General features: G+C 34.7%; 1 protein-coding gene across 1 annotated transcript; it reads right to left on the bottom strand.

The window, feature by feature from the left end:
• Positions 1-1,857: 1,857 nt before the first annotated feature.
• LOC133203766 (deoxyuridine 5'-triphosphate nucleotidohydrolase-like) lies at positions 1,858-16,461 on the bottom strand. Its single transcript, XM_061339553.1, has 6 exons — positions 16,281-16,461; positions 13,573-13,664; positions 13,340-13,384; positions 13,028-13,102; positions 3,741-3,811; positions 1,858-2,373 (listed from the first exon to the last, which is right to left on the bottom strand). Exons 1-6 carry the CDS (start codon positions 16,442-16,444, stop codon positions 2,317-2,319), a joined length of 504 nt encoding a protein of 167 aa, XP_061195537.1. The 5' UTR covers positions 16,445-16,461; the 3' UTR covers positions 1,858-2,316.
• Positions 16,462-16,507: the final 46 nt, after the last annotated feature.

Genomic DNA, 16,507 nt, shown 5'->3' with positions numbered 1-16,507 from the left:
ACAGATTACAAATATAGTTAAATATATGTGCATGCGTGAAACGGAAAAAGTACAAAGTCAGAAAGCTAACAATGACCTAACCAGGAGAGCCAACTCTCTCACAGATAATTTTTATAAATTTACACAGTTTTATCAACTTAACTGTATTTTTTGTATTAAAAAGTTGTTCAAACTTATACACATTTGGATATAGATAGTAATACTTTTGATAATAGTGATAGTCTTGATTTCAAAATAGATGGGTCATTACAATTAAATAAGTAATGATATTCATCACCAATTTCATTTTTTGAACATAACTTACAAATTCTATTTTCTCTTGGTACATTTTGCCATCTCCCAACTTCAATCGGTAATTTATTATTACAACATCTAAACCTACATAGTAATTTCCAGTACTTACAAGGCAAAGATACTAAATACTTTTCTAAACAAAATGAAGTTTTATATATTCTGTAATTAAAACCTTTAGATGAATTAAGCATTTCACTGTACCATGACTGTTTAAACTGACCATACAGAGTGTTAAAAACTACTTTCTTCAGCCAAGATACATTCACTGGTTGGCAAGTTTGCCAGATATATAAGAGCCCACATTCATTCAGTATAGATTTGATAAAGTTACACCATGGGTTATTGTAGTTCTTCAAAACAATTAGCAGATTTGATGATAATTTAATTTTATCACCTTGTAAAAAAGATAATGTGCACCAAAAACTTATCATTCTTACCTTAATATTAATTGAAATAGGGTATCTACCTAATTCACCGTATACCATAAAATTTGATGTAGATGATTTTACATTTAAAATATTTAAAAAAGGATGCCCCTTGGCTGAAGTTATCGTTGCGCTGTTGTGAATAGCTTTGGCTGAAGCCACGAAAAAAGGAACGTGCATTGAATCCACTCCTGTTGGATCCTCTTGTGTACGGCTTGTATTGGTTCCTCTTTCGAGATGCTCGTATAACTGCTGTTCGTAGCTTATTAGCGTCTTCACTATTATCAGCGAGAGGATCGTCAAGATACTCTTGTACGGTATCCCAACCATGTCTGTCAACAATCTTTAAAATCTTATTTCTTTGGTTTAACGTGTTTATCTCTGACTTGATTAGTTTTTCAATTTCTTGAGTTTTGCCTGTATGCACGAGCGATTCTATATTCTTTAATGTTATTATTCTTTCTGAATTAAAGACAAATTGAATTTTTGTTCCCTCTTGTTTAAACTCGAACTTCTTTGGCTGACAAGCATTTGAATCTTTCAATTCTGATTTTTCATTAAAGTTATATCTCACGCTAGTAGAAAGTCCCGGAGATTCTGGTTCGGCAGACTGAGTTTTGAGTATTTCTCCCAGAATATCTTCCTTCTGTTGTGCTAGTGCTTTAGCAAGTGATGTATTAAATAACGAAACAGCATCTGCTGTAGAAATATCTTGTTCTTCTTGCAGAATTTTATCGTCAAAATCCAGATCTTGTCCCTGTTCATCATTCATTTCGTGGAACTCGTGTATCACGTTTACCCGTAGGTTATAGCGAGACTCGATAATCGAACATGAATGAGTGAGGATTTATATAGTATGTGATCACGTGATAAGTATGGAATGCAACGAATTTAATTTTATTGAAGAGTAGGTCAAAGGTCAAGTTCAAATATCACAAATTTGATAACTATGGTAGTTTACAAAAGCCAAAGTGCCAAGCAATAAATGTGCAAAATATCACATCTGTATCTTTTACATTAAATTCTCAAGATACAGGGTGTGACAGATGGAGGACAGATGGAAATACAGAGTCCAGGTAGTGATCTGCTCTGCATGCGACACAAAAAGTATGAAAATATCAGTCTACCTAAGTACATGTATATGTAAATATTTATTTACAAAATGAATACATCAGGTGGTATCATTGAGAAAGAAAGCAACAAAATGCAACAAGAAGATTCTGTACCCTGAGATCTGATGCAAAAAGGTAACCAGATGCAAGAAAATGTTTTCGAACTAAATATGTACTGAATACACATATAAATTCAAACAGAAAGAGCTCTCGAAATACACTTACATTTTTAAAATGTTTTACAAGCCTCATCTACATGTAATTTATAAAATTTTCACATCAAAGTCACATTCAATCTTTCCACTGCCATCATAAGCTACAAGAATTTTCAAACTGCAGTCATATTAATTGTTTTCTTTTTAAACAGATTCCAACAGTCCTATGACAATTATCCAACTCTTTCTCATCTTTTGATTCACTGATCTGATCTTAAGATATTGTAATCTAATCAAAGAGTTTGCATATCTCTGGGAAAACAAACAGATTCAGTTTTTCCCTGTGGATCCAAATCCTCCTTCTCCCCGATCTGTGTCATCCAGCCTCTGTAAACATGAAATGTAAATTGTAAACATGAAATGTAAATTGTAAACATGAAATGTAAATTGTAAACTAAAATGTAAATTGTAAACATGAAATGTAAATTGCAAACATAAAATGTATGTGTAACTTGTAGCAAATTTCACATAAAATTTTAAATGTATAATGTAAACTCTGTTTTTGATATGATGAAAATTCTACATAATTATCCCTTTCATTTTCTGTTTAATAGGTCTGTATTTAAATTGTTTCAATCATAAAATGTTAAAGCTGAACATGACTTATAATTTGGCATTCACCATACAACGTATTGAAGTTTTCCCATCGCAAATGGACTTTTGCGAGAAGCGTTGACTTTTACAAACGACAACTTACTTTTACACTAGGGCATTACACGGAAGCTCTTTTGCGATATAAACATTAAGCTCAAGAGTTAATTAAACGATGATAAAGGACCATTTCAAAGCAAATATTACGTTGTCTAGGAAGGGATCGGCATCCACCCTACCCTCAACCCCCTCCATTCCCACTTTGACCAATTCTTGCTTAGTTTTTCTTCCGATATGTTTTTTTCTTCCTTATTTCATTCTTTCAGAAAAATTAGATTGAAAGGAGGTACTAACCTCACAAATAAGGTAATTTAAAGTATGCAATTCTGCCTCTCATCATCTCTTGCATTGATTGCATACCGGTAAATCATGTTAGTGCCCCTACCACCATACCTATAACTACTGTTCAGGTTTTCTTGTCTATTATCAATTCCGTGCCTCCGTACATAAGGCAGGTTTAAATGTCAAAGTAAGCCATCGACTGTAAAAGTCAGTGCTTCTCGTAAAAGTCCAATATCTGTACTGGGGTATACACTTTGCATTTGTTACACCTGATTGCTTTCTTGCCACAGACACTTGCATGAAATGGACGACAAGTGGCAATCTTGGGTATTTTACATTACCTTTGTTTACATTGTATTGCAGTTTACGTTTATTTGTGAATGTTTGTACTGCAAAGTGTACTGCAAAGTCTTGTGCATGTGGTAACTTTGTCTTCTGGAAGAAGCACACAGTAATTGCTTTTGTTGATACCGAGTATTTTACAATGGCTATGTAGGTCCAATGACATATGGGTTAAAACTGAAAAGCATATTTCACTGAATCGCGACCAAGTGAAGGGCTCCTATAGAGGCTCTAAAAGTGAAGGTAATTGAAGAGAAATATGGCGGACTGAAGATAAATCTATTTTTAAGAATCCCGTTCAGTTTTTTAGCAAAAGGTGTTATTAATGTGATGAAAATTATCGATGGTCCTTTTTTTTATGCTTAGGAAAATAAAACTTTGAATTTGTCGTCCACTTCAAAAATTCCTGGTTTACATACTTCACATTCCTGCAGGTCTGGGATGTAAATTCTCTCACAAATCAACTGGGCCATTCTGTCTCCTTTCTTAACTACAAAGGCATATGTAAATAAATGTAATGTTCAAAAACTTGTACAGTATTAAAATTTTTTTGGTGCATTCTACAACATAGATCAAGCAGAATGATTTAATCTTACTTATAGCAAGACTAAACCAAGCCAGTCTAGTAAATGAGTGGTCCGGTCATGTAAATTGTACATGAACTAGACTGAATGGTCCTGTTGAAAAAACAACTATTAAACCAGAATTTTAATCTTTCAAATAAATAATCTAAAAACTTTTATAGAATTTTTTTTTTATTTGTCCACTTGAAAACGGTTTTCGCTGTGTAAAAAAAAAAATAACCACATGACACGATCACTATTTTTAGCCACTGCTGTTATAGACAAGTCGCGGTCAAAACAACTGATGTTCAGTACAAAAAGTATCAATATGGTATATTAAATAGTTATGTATGCTTGTATAGTATAATTTTAAATCAGTTTATCAATATTTACAATAATTATTTTACTAAAATTTGTTGAATCTTTAAGGCTTATACAACTCGAATGTCCCGATGAACCCGACTCGATTGGCTGGGACCAATCGAACAGTCTGTCAAAAAAGTAAAATTTGCAAAAGACGATGTCTTTATTAAATATGGTTTCAAAAGTTACCTCATTAAAATTCTCAATTATAAGAAGAAAATTTGCAAGTTTGGTCAGACTAATGATTTTATGGTAAGGGCTAGTAAAAATTATGGAATGTAGCCCAACTGGTCTAGTACTTTTATAAATTAATGTCAAACTTTGTGCCTACTTTTAATTATGCACGATCATGCTTGTGTTTGATTCAAATTGATTTGAACAAACACTGTTGTTTTGACTGAAATTAAATATCTGGTAATACAAGAGGCCCACGGGCCTTATAGGTCACTGGAGTATCATGCAACAACTTCGCCACAATTCAATTGGATTCATGTTTTAAACCAGAGGCCATGAAATTCATAATTTCGAAAGAGGCACACCTGCTCATCATAATTTTACATTTAGTAAGCTTACTTAATACCCTGAAAAAGAGCAGAGGATTGTCAAAGAATTAATGCATTTTCACTATGTAATCATTAGAGCCCTGCCCTAACACCAGAACCATGACCCAGGAGCTATCAAATTCACAATTTTTGAAGAGTCATCCTTACATATCATAATAATATTATACTCTTAGTTCATCAGCTTAATATCCAGGAGAATAGAAGAAGATTTTCAAAGAATTACGGGTATTGCATTTTTACTATGAAATCATTAGAGCCCGCCCTAACACCAGAACCCCTGACCCAGGGGCCATGAAATTCATAATTTTGGAAGAGGCAACTTTACTTATCATAACTATGCATCAGTTTGTTTGCTAAATACCCAGGATCAAAGGAAAAGATTTTCAAAGAAATAATGCATTTTCACCATATATTCAACAGAGCCCTGCCCTTACACCAGAACCCCTGACCCAGGGGCCATGAATTTCACAATTTTGGAACAGGCACCCTTACATATCATAACTATACTCTTAGTTCATCGGCTTAATACCCAGGAGAAAAGAAGAAGATTGTCAAAGAATTATTGCATTTTTACTATGTTAGCATTAGAGCCCCGCCCTAAAACCAGAACCCCTGACCAGGGGCCATGAAATTCACAATATAGGAATAGGCACCCTTACTCATCATAACCATATGCATTCAGTTTGTTTGCCCTGGATCAGAGAAGATTTTTAAAAGAAATAATGCATTTTCACTATATATTCAACAGAACCCTGCCCTAACACCAGAACCCCTGACCCTGGAGCCATGAAATTTACAATTTTGGAAGAGGCACCTTTCATCATCATAACTATGCATTTATTTTGTTTTCATAATATCCAAGAGCACAGAAGAAGCTTTTTTAAAGAAATAATGCTTTCTCACTATATATTCAACAAAGCCCCCACCCTTACACCAGAACCCCTGACCCCTGGGCCATGAAATTCACAATTTTGGAAGAGGCACACTTTCTCATCATAACTATGTATTTAGATCATTGGCTCAATACCCAGGAGCAGAGGAGAAGATTTTTTAATAATTAATGCATTTTCACTATATAATTATCATTAGATCCCCGCCCTAACACCAGAACCCCTGACCCAGGGGCCATGAAATTCACAATTTTAGAAGAGACACCTTTCCTCATCATAACTAGCATATTGTTTGTTTCCTTAATACCCAAGAGCAGAGGAGAAGACTTTTTAAGAATAATGCATTTTCACTACATATTCAACAGAGCCCCACCCTAGCATCAGAACCCCTGACCCTGGGGCCATAAATTTCACAATTTAGGTAGATGGCTCAATGCTTATTACATTCATGCCAACAGTTTGCCTGCTGGGTGCACAGGAGTAAAGAAGAAGATTTTTAAAGATTGCATTAATTTTTCTGGTTTTAGCCCCATCCCTCAGGCCCCAGGGGTGTAGGGGTCATGAATTTCACAATTTTTACTCCCCTTTACATATAGATGCTATATGCCAAATTTGGTTGAAATTGGTTCAGTGGTTCCAGAGAAGAAGCTGAAAATGTTCAAATGTTAACACACGATGACGGACGAAAACAGATAGCAATAGGTCACCAGAGTAAACTCAGATGACCTAAAAAAACAAGAGGCCCATGGGCCACAACGCTCACCTGAGTAACTTTGGCCTTGCTGTTTTTCACATGACCCCCTCCCCCCTTGTAGTACTTATTGTGGCCCCGCCCTACCCCAGGGGTCATGATTTGAACAATTAGAACTTACACTACCCCAGGATGCTTCCACATAAGTTTTAGCCTTTCTGGCTCAGTGGTTCTTGAGAAGAAGATTTTTTCTGCATATTTCAATGTAAAACCTGGATTCCCTACTGTGGCCCTGCCCTACCCCCAGGGGTCATGATTTGAACAATTAGAATCTACACTACCCCAGGATGCTTCCACATAAGTTTTAGCCTTTCTGGCCCAGTGGTTCTTGAGGAGAAGATTTTTTCTGCATATTTCAATGTAAAACCTGGATTCCCTACTGTGGCCCTGCCCTACCCCCAGGGGTCATGATTTGAACAATTAGAATCTACACTACCCCAGGATGCTTCCACATAAGTTTTAGCCTTTCTGGCCCAGTGGTTCTTGAGAAGAAGATTTTTTCTGCATATTTCAATGTAAAACCTGGATTCCCTACTGTGGCCCTGCCCTACCCCCGGTGGGTCATGATTTGAACAATTTAGAATCTACACTATCCCATTATGCTTCCACATAAGTTTTAGCCTTTCTGGCCCAGTGGTTCTTGAGAGGAAGATTTTTTCTGCACATTTCAATGTAAAACTTGGATTCCCTATTGTGTCCCTGCCCTACCCCCGGGGGATCATGATTTAAACAATTTAGAATAAGTTTCAGCTTTTCTGGCCCAGTGGTTCTTGAGAAGATTTTTAAAGATTTTTACTACATATTTCAATGTAAAACTTGGATTCCCTATTGTGGTCCCGCCCTAAACCCGGGGGTCATGATTTGAAGAATTTAGAATCTACACTACCCCAGGATGCTTCCACATAAGTTTCAGCCTGTCTGGCCCAGTGGTTCTTGAGAAGAAGATTTTTTTCTGCATATTTCAATGCAAAACTTGGATTCCCTATTGTGGCCCCTCTTACATCCTAGGGTCATGATTTGAACAATTTAGAATCTACACTACCCCAGCATGCTTCCACATTAGTTTCAGCCTTTCTGGCTCAGTGGTTCTTGAGAAGAAGATTTTAAAAAAAAAATTTCTGCACATTTCAATGCAACACTCCCTATTGTTGCCCCGCCCTACCCCCGGGGGTCATGATTTGAACAAATTAGAATCTATACTACCCCAGGATGCTTCCATAAGTTTCAGCTTTTCTGGCCCAGTGGTTCTTGAGAGGAAGATTTTTTAATGACCCCACCCAATTTTTGTCTTTTCTTGATTATCTGCCCTTTGAATGGGACTTGGCCCTTTAATTTAACAATTTAAACTCCCCTACACCTAAGGATGCTTTGTATCGAGTTTGGTTAAAATTGGCCCAATGGTTCTTGAGAAGAAGTTGAAAATGTGAAAAGTTTACAGATGGATGGACAGACAGACGGATGGACATCGGGTGATCAGAAATGCTCACTTGAGCTTTCAGCTCAGGTGAGCTAAAAACTAAGTAGTTCATGCACAAAATAATTGGTTTTACTGTATTTCTTTTTTTATGTCTTGACATCAAGAGCCTAGTAAGCCTTTCCAATATGGGAAACAATAGCGACATTTGCTTGAAATTGGGAAAAACATATATGACGAGAAAAGTACAGACCTGTCTACACTTTTCATTGCAGAGGTGTATTCTAAATCCTCATTATGGTAAAATTTCAGATACAATGGTGTAATTCTTTGTATTTTCCTATTTTGATGTCTCATGTTTCTATATAATCTAAACCAAATCTGTTTTACATCACGTTATAAAGGACATAAAAATTATTTTCAAATTATTTACTGACAAAAATTCTCTGTTTTGTAAAACATCAGCAACCTAACATCTCAATGTCTTAAATATGTAACTCAAGTCTTAATGATGTATTTGGTCAATAGTTTGCATATATCAAGTAATTCAGTCTTTGGGTGGCATAAATTGCACAAATCATTATTAATAATTTAATGTACGAGCATATGATGTTTTTGTTCCTGTTTCACCTTCCACATTTTCAGCACAGTCCTACTTACAATTAATCATTTTCTGTTTTTCTCCCTTAAAGAACTATAGCCCCCCTTGATATACACGTATATTAAAGTGTTTTACAGATCTTGTCTCAGGGCTCGACATTAACGCTTGTCCGCATGCCCGGTACCAGTGAAAAAAAATTACGGACAAGTGAATATTGCTGGGCACTTGTCTGATTGGACAAGTGCATTTTAATGTAAAGAAGTCTCTAAATAATAAAAAGAATGACTGTTGAAAGTTAATAGGTAGTTTCAAGATGGAAACCCTACATAAAAACCGGACTTCAATTCACATTTGATCGGGATCGAAGTTCACTAATTGCATACTACTGAAAAGGCATGGAACTTACAAACTTAACAAAGTTTGGATTCTGTTTGATGTTGACAGGTTAACTTGTTGTTAGATAAATTTTGTTTTATGTGTTTGTTGTATTTATCAATAACATCACTAATAAATCAAGCACATGTCATGTGTAATGGACTTTATTTTAGTTTTCAACAGTGTTTGAAATAACCGTGCGCTCGACCGCCCGAGACGCACAAATTTTGTAGTGGGCAAACAAATTTGCATGTACTGACGCCTGGATGGTCATGTTAAAATTTTCGATAATTAAAATTCATATACCGTATTTGGCCAAATATAATACGCATTGGTGTAAAATACGCACCCCCCTTTTTGAGTCTGAAACTGAGGGAAAAAACGCAGTTCGGTTGTATTATACGCAGCAGAAAATTTTACCAAGCGGTGTTCTGAACTTTTGAAAATCGCGGTTATTTGCTATGAAAATCGGCGCGGAGATAAAGTGCCGAAAATTTACAGAACACGATATTTTATTCAAATGCGTTTTTATTTCTTAATCTTGACTTACCATATCGCGGCAATCTGGAGGAAATTATTTATTTTAACAAAGCACGAGATAATGTTGCATTAAAGTACAGGTAACTCTCGAAACCTCGAAGTCCGCGGGACCAAGGAAAAACTTCGAGAGATCAAGAGTTCGAGTTTTCAAGAGTCCGGAATTTTCCGGGTTTGTTGCAGGTTTTAAAATTAGTCTTACCGGATGTAATGATTTTCATGCAGTGCAAACCTTTTACACGTGGTTTTTATAAAACAAATATTTTTTCGTATTTCAGATGAATATTTCATTAAACTGAGTAAAGCAAAAAATGTATATCGTCATATCATGTATATTTATTTATTCTTTGTAATACGGACATCATACTAAGCATTCGTTACATGAAAACCACATTTTACAGCGTCGTACATAGCACTGACTATTCCAAACATGATTATTGAACGCAGTTCTGTAAGTATTTGTCCAATACTAGTCGTCATATTGACATTGAGGCCGTTTCTGCTTTTTCATATTTCGTTTAACTTTGACACTGACTCGAAATAAAAATCAAATTAGTGTTTTGTCTTTTAATAAATTACCACTTTTCAAAGACACTACGTTTCTAAATTATCGTAAGACAGTCGAAGATAATTATTTTAATAGCATATAGGCAAAATATGATTCATTATGAATCAATTATCACCTTGCAGCATAAGTGTCACCTGAATAAACATCCTGTTCCTCGAGACCCGCGTCTTCTGCCTGGGGCCATTTAAATGTCCAGGTAAAGGTGCTAATTATATAACCTTGTATACACATAGCCACTTCGAGGTATCGAGGGTAAATTCTAATAGAATATGCATAGCGGGACTGCATTTTGACTTCGAGGGATCAAGGGTTTCGAGAGATCAAGAGTTCGAGAAATCAAGAGTAAATTTGCTTAGTTATATAGTGGAAAAATTCGGGACCGGAGACTCACTTCGAGCGATCAAGAACTTCGAGAGATCGAAGTTCGAGCCATCAAGAGTTACCTGTATTATCAGAGTTTATTATAAATTTTTTAGCATATGGTGATTTTGAAATTATACGTCGCTGTATTCTAACTATTCTTTGTGGAAATAATTTTACTTCAACAAAGCACGAGATATTGTTGCAAGTTTAACAGTTGTCATATTTATTTTTAGTTTAAGGTAATCATGTTGAAAATTATGTAAATTTAACAGGGCAAGCGATATTGCAACATCAAAGTATTCATAGACTACGATTTTCCTCTTTTGAACTTGAAATTAATTAATTAAATAAATAGCTGATGTTATAAAAATAAAATCAAAATTTAACAAGAGTGTAAAGTGTAGTTATCAACACACCTCCAAAGCTGTGAAAAATGATGTACAATGGTGGGATATATGTCTTCATACATCGAGGTAATCTCCGTGGATATCTTATTTTCTACAGAGCACGAGTAAATGATAACACTAAAGTTTCAACATACTTCGTATTTTCTTTTTTTAACTCTCAGTCTTTTAAACATGAGGCCAATATAAGATAAAGTAAAATTACATTTAACAAGCGTTTAACTGTTTAATGTGTCGTAATCAACACACGCTTATACATACGAAAGAGCATAAACCAACCCCCGATTTTTAACAAAGAAAATAATCAAAGCCATTAATAAGGGCAGTAAATAATCAGTGCTCTAACTATAAAAACAGTGCTTTGGAGTCGGTAAACAATTTAATTGCCTGGAGGGGTGTTGAGGGGTAATTATCAAGTGACAAGCGCAAGTGTTCACAACATTGGCTTCCATTCATTGGGACGTATAGAGGGGTGTTTACTGTTTATGTTGAAATGAATTTTCACTGAGTTATTTAAAACCTGAAATAAATTTGATTTTATTGTATTTCATTAAAAAATGACATTATTTTTTTGAGCGAGTGTCTGACTGATTAGGTACATGTGTACCTTGATTACGGAAGCACGTGGCAAAGGAATGTGTCAACATCTATAAATAACATCGTTAATGGCGGTCTACACGGAGACGATGAACATGCAGCTCAAATTAATTTTAACTTGCTTTTATATTTAATTTAACTAGCAAAAGGTTATAAATATAACATTTTTATCAAGCCTACACTCAAACAATAACTTTGCGAAATTTTAAATACGGCGATAAACAGCGAGAAATTGCACAAGTCTCTAGGTAATACTTTGGTATGTGTGTATGATAGCCGTGTTTCACATGAAAGAAAAACCTATCAAAATCCCATTGTGGTGTAAAATACGCACCCCTTTCTCACAGAAAATTATTTTGGGAAAAAAGTGCGTATTATATTCAGCCAAATACGGTATTTGATAAATCTTTTTCATGTCAAGCAATAGTATCGGTAGCAAAGTGTAACAAGCCAATAGGAAAAATTCATCAGCCTATTGATTCTGGTTTGAAGTTATGGTGACCTGGCTCCAGTCACATTATCGTAAAAAACAAATTTATAAAAGACAATTTTTTTCTCGGGCAAGTAGATCTTTGGCAGGGCTGACAACTTTTACTAGCAGTCAGCCCTGCATGTCTGTCTAACTTTACAGTGAGTTTCAAACACTGGTTTTCAAGTTGACAGTATTAGATCTTTATTGAAAAATTTTCGGACAATTAAAGTTGAAGTTCGGACAAGTAAATGTCTTGGTCACTTGTCCGAATAAACAAGTAGGGAAAAAAGTTAATGTCGAGCCCTGTGTCTATGCATATTACATGGTTGTTCTTAAACCTATAAATAACACATTTTTAAGCAAGGCATTTTAAAAGTGTAAAATTGAATTTAATGGTGTAATGATGTAATTTAGTAATAAAAAGCAAAAGAATTATGCCAAAAGCAGAAGGATTAACAGAATTGAAAGAAGGAAAAATCCAAAATAATTTAGTAAGGTATAATTGGATTCCTTCTACTTTCAATTGGTCAAGACTTGCCTCATTTAAAGCAATATGAGCTGCATTTATGAGAATTTTATTTTGTTGTTAAAATGTGCTGTTATGATAAATCTGTATGTTACTTAAACCTTTATGATCAATTAGACTAAAATAAAGTATTAAATTGTTTCATAAGAAAGATTTCTGCACAATGGAATGTATAGTATTATATAAGAAATCAATATTTTACAGGATGACAATAATGTAATTTTGCTTCAATCAAAGCTTAAAATTAGTTCTTCCATTGCAAATATAAACAACAGAAGTTTATAAACACTCTTTTTTCTGTCATTGAAATAATTAATTATAATACTGCAACAAAAATTTCTGACGTCAAAGTTGCAGCTCATATTGCTTTAAATAAGCAGAGGCCAAAAAAATTAGGTTAACTTTACAACTTTGGATTAAAAATTGGAATGTTAGGGACATTTTTATGCAATAAGGTTATCCTGCTTTGATTTTTTTTCATTGTTTGGGAATTTTAAAGCAAAAATCGGGAAAATTACCTGCTTTTTAGATGCTAAAAATGTTAAAATTGATAACAATTACTATCTACACATAAGAAACCCTTGGCTTTATCTCTGTTTGGGATGTTGCATAGAGTAAAATTGCCTTCATTTACAACAGATCACAGGTACTGCTAGTTACAAATCAGACAACTTAAACGTCTCCTCATTTCTAAAGTAAAATGACATCCTATGTTGTACCTTCAAAGTCTTGATCAGCAAAGTTGAACATAACCACTCCTACATTTCCTCTGTAATCCTGGTCTATCACGCCAGCTGTTCAAAGAAAGAGAAAGTATAAATACTAAATGCTTATCATGGGATTATGTTACAAACATAAGTCTTTAATAATTGGACTTTTTGAACATGAACTCCCTGATGAAATGGAGTTGATGTGTATGTTACATTAATTACAGATCTCTGATTTACAATGAGATCTGCTTTTCAGATCTTTAAAAGTGTTCTGATTTAAGTGTACCACATTTTGATTTAGATAGATTTAATTCATCATACCTCCCACATCTATGAAGTGTTTTGCTGCCAGTCCTGATCGTGGAGCTGAAAAAGATACAAATTAAGTTTTACAAATAGATATACAATTCATATTTTTGAAAATTGCATTTCGAAAGGTTAACTTTATTTCTGTAGCATTTATGTTCAGCCACAAATTTCTTTGGTTCAAATTTAAAGTTTATAAAAACTAAATCTGTATATATCAACATAACCTCAGATTTATTTTCTCATACCAACTCTCCCGTAGCAGCCATCAGGTAGGGCTATCTGGATATCTGTTTTTGCAATCACTTTCCCTTTTGCAGGAATAACATAGTCATAAGCACTGGAAAAAAATGACATCACTTTTTTGAAAAAAATCACTTTACTCGGCTATGTTAAGGAAGGAAATGGAAAATGCGATCTTACGTACATGCTTAATACGTATTATTTTTAAAAATCTTTGTAACAAAGTAACTGTAAAAAATGTAGGACAGGTAATATAGATATCCATAATGGATAGGTTTGTGGCTTACTCAGTACCAGTTACATCGCATGTATCAGCTGTGTGTCACGTGACTTGTATAAAAATAGAATTGTTCAACTGAATGTAGAAAATGGGGCTAGTGCAAGCGCATACCCATGTTTTTAGAGAAAAAAATTGATACATATTAAAAAAGATTAACATCGGCTTCCCGAAAAGTGCTGGGAGCTAGTTTGAGCTGTTTCGGAAATACTCGTAATTTTGCCGAACATGCGTTTAATAGCCCAGAATTTCCACTTCGCTTAAATTCTGTCATTAATAAAAATAATGTTATGCCGATCAGAATCAGCTCCCAGCACTTTTCAAAATATACAAGAAATAAGCAATTGATATTCCATATTTCAGCTCAAACAGTCTAGTCTATGCCCTTGCACTTTTGAGCTTAATCAGGTATACACTCATCGTGTTAGCGATATTCTTGACATACTTTGTCTTTGTGCAGCTCCATAGCACCTGGATATATTAATAATCTACATTATTGTTTTAAAGAAATCATTTCCTTTTAATTTTATTGATTAGATTTAAACATTAGCAATGGTTTAATATTTATTTAAGCATTTTTGTAATTATTAAACCAATGGATCCACGCCTCTTGATCACTTGTACTGCGTCAAGTCAAGGCTAGTGACGTCATTTATGAAGCAAGATTTGCTTCTAATAACTCGGCAGTATAGTTATCAGATGTTGTGATTTTACATGCTTTTTTAAATAATTGATAAAATAAATGAATGCAAGATGTTATTTACGCATTATCATGTGGTTAAATAGATTTTTGTCGCTTGTTAAATTTTCAATGACGTCACAATGAAACTCACATACGGTGCATCACAGATGTGAACTCAGGCCTTCCTTAACATAGCTGAGTAATTACACGAATAATGTTAACATCGTTACCATCATATTGATAACTAATGGTTAATACTGACCACTGTACAAATGCCTCAAGTAGCTTTATATAGCTATTTAATTCAAGTTTTTAAAGATTTGCTTATCTAAACTGACAAAAAATCGCAAGTATGTGACTACTACTATTTATACTAGGGAGTTTTAAAATAGCAACTTTGAGCAAAGATAGTTTAAAACATTGCTGCTTTTGAACACTTTTAAGCAAAAGATGTATTCCATTGTTTAACTGTATACCACATTGTGTGTGATGAGGCAAAGATAAGTATGATTACTTCATATTGTGCTGAATTATTACCAATCATTATGCTAATCAGAACTGGTCTTCTTTGTTATTTCAATCAAGAAGTAACTGTTTGGTTAGAAATAGACTGTTGTGCATAGCCCCAAACTGCAATTGCGCTGAAAGAGCAGCGTTTTTTCCCTCATATAACTGGTACATGTTCCGACAAACAGTACCATTCCCAATGCCAAAAAACGTTAATTTTTCCAATTCCGAGACTAAAAATTCCCAATTCAGCTGCCAAGCAACAGACTATGATAACATTGTATTTCTTTTTAGTGAAACATTGTAAAAGTTGACTAATTTTCACTTCCACTTAAATCAAAAGTAGAGATAAGTTGTATATGGCGGGACCTGTGGTGTACACAGCGTAGTGTCATACATTTTGACAAATTGAAAGCATGAACAGTGAAAACAAGGGGCATTGATATGAAAAACAATAAATACTTGTTGTTTATTCTTTAAAGCACGGAGTAATAGGTAATGAGGTTGGAATGAATGCCAAATACATTTCATTTGTTTAAATGACAAAAAATTCTCCTTTTTTCTACTTCGATGCTATTTTTCCCAATTGAACCGGTACCGGACCTTTTACCAATGGGTAGAAAAAATTGCTAAAGAGACACATCTTCAAGAGTGATTTTTTCTTGAATTGTATTCACTGAAGGTATTCAAGCTATGTAGCTAAATCTAGTGATTGTACCAGACCTGTGTACGACAGATTGTGCAATTTTCCTCAAGTGCAGGGTATTAAAAATCAAGGATGCGAGTTGCAGAGGCATCCTCACAATGTCAGGGGTCCTGAGTCAACAAGTTGCCGTTGGACCCCTGACAAATTTCATTGGATATCTTGAGGGCTGACTGCAGTGACGTCTTTTGGGAAATTACAAATCTCGATAGTTTTTCTTAATATCTTTCAACCAATCACATTAAATCTTTTGGTAATAAACAATGCATAACATGTGCATTTTAGTTGTCAACTGATTCCTTTCTATTTATCTGTCTACTTCAATTTTATTGGTGCTTCTGAGCATGCTCAGTGAGAGAAGCAAGCCCAAATATATCATATGAAATTTGTCAGGGGTCCAACGGCCAACATGTTGACTTCGGACCCCTGAGGTTGTGAGGATGGTTGCAGAGGTTGTACATGTATCTCCTGGCTGCTTCCATTATTTGTTTCCTTGAGTACTGACTGTGGTTAAGTAAAGTATAAATAAAATGTTAGTGTTCACCTGTACAAGTCATATCCAGCTGCCAATTTTGAACCCCTTGTTGGAGAGAAAGCATTTTTAGAGAGTTTTGCGAATTTTAAAACAACAGAATCGATCGGCATCGTGCAGATTTTCTTATTCAGAGGCTCCTGGATATTTTCTTTATCCTCTGCAATACTGCTCATTTCCCGCGCAGTTCACCCACTCGGAACTCTTCGGCTACCTAATAAAAATAACTCGCACGGGGA

This window comes from Saccostrea echinata, unplaced genomic scaffold (genome assembly GCF_033153115.1).
Source record: "Saccostrea echinata isolate AGI-Se365-2 ecotype Australia unplaced genomic scaffold, CSIRO_AGI_Sech_v1 ptg000051l, whole genome shotgun sequence".
NCBI lineage: Eukaryota > Metazoa > Mollusca > Bivalvia > Ostreida > Ostreidae > Saccostrea > Saccostrea echinata.
This window is presented reverse-complemented; position numbering and strand designations above follow the sequence as displayed.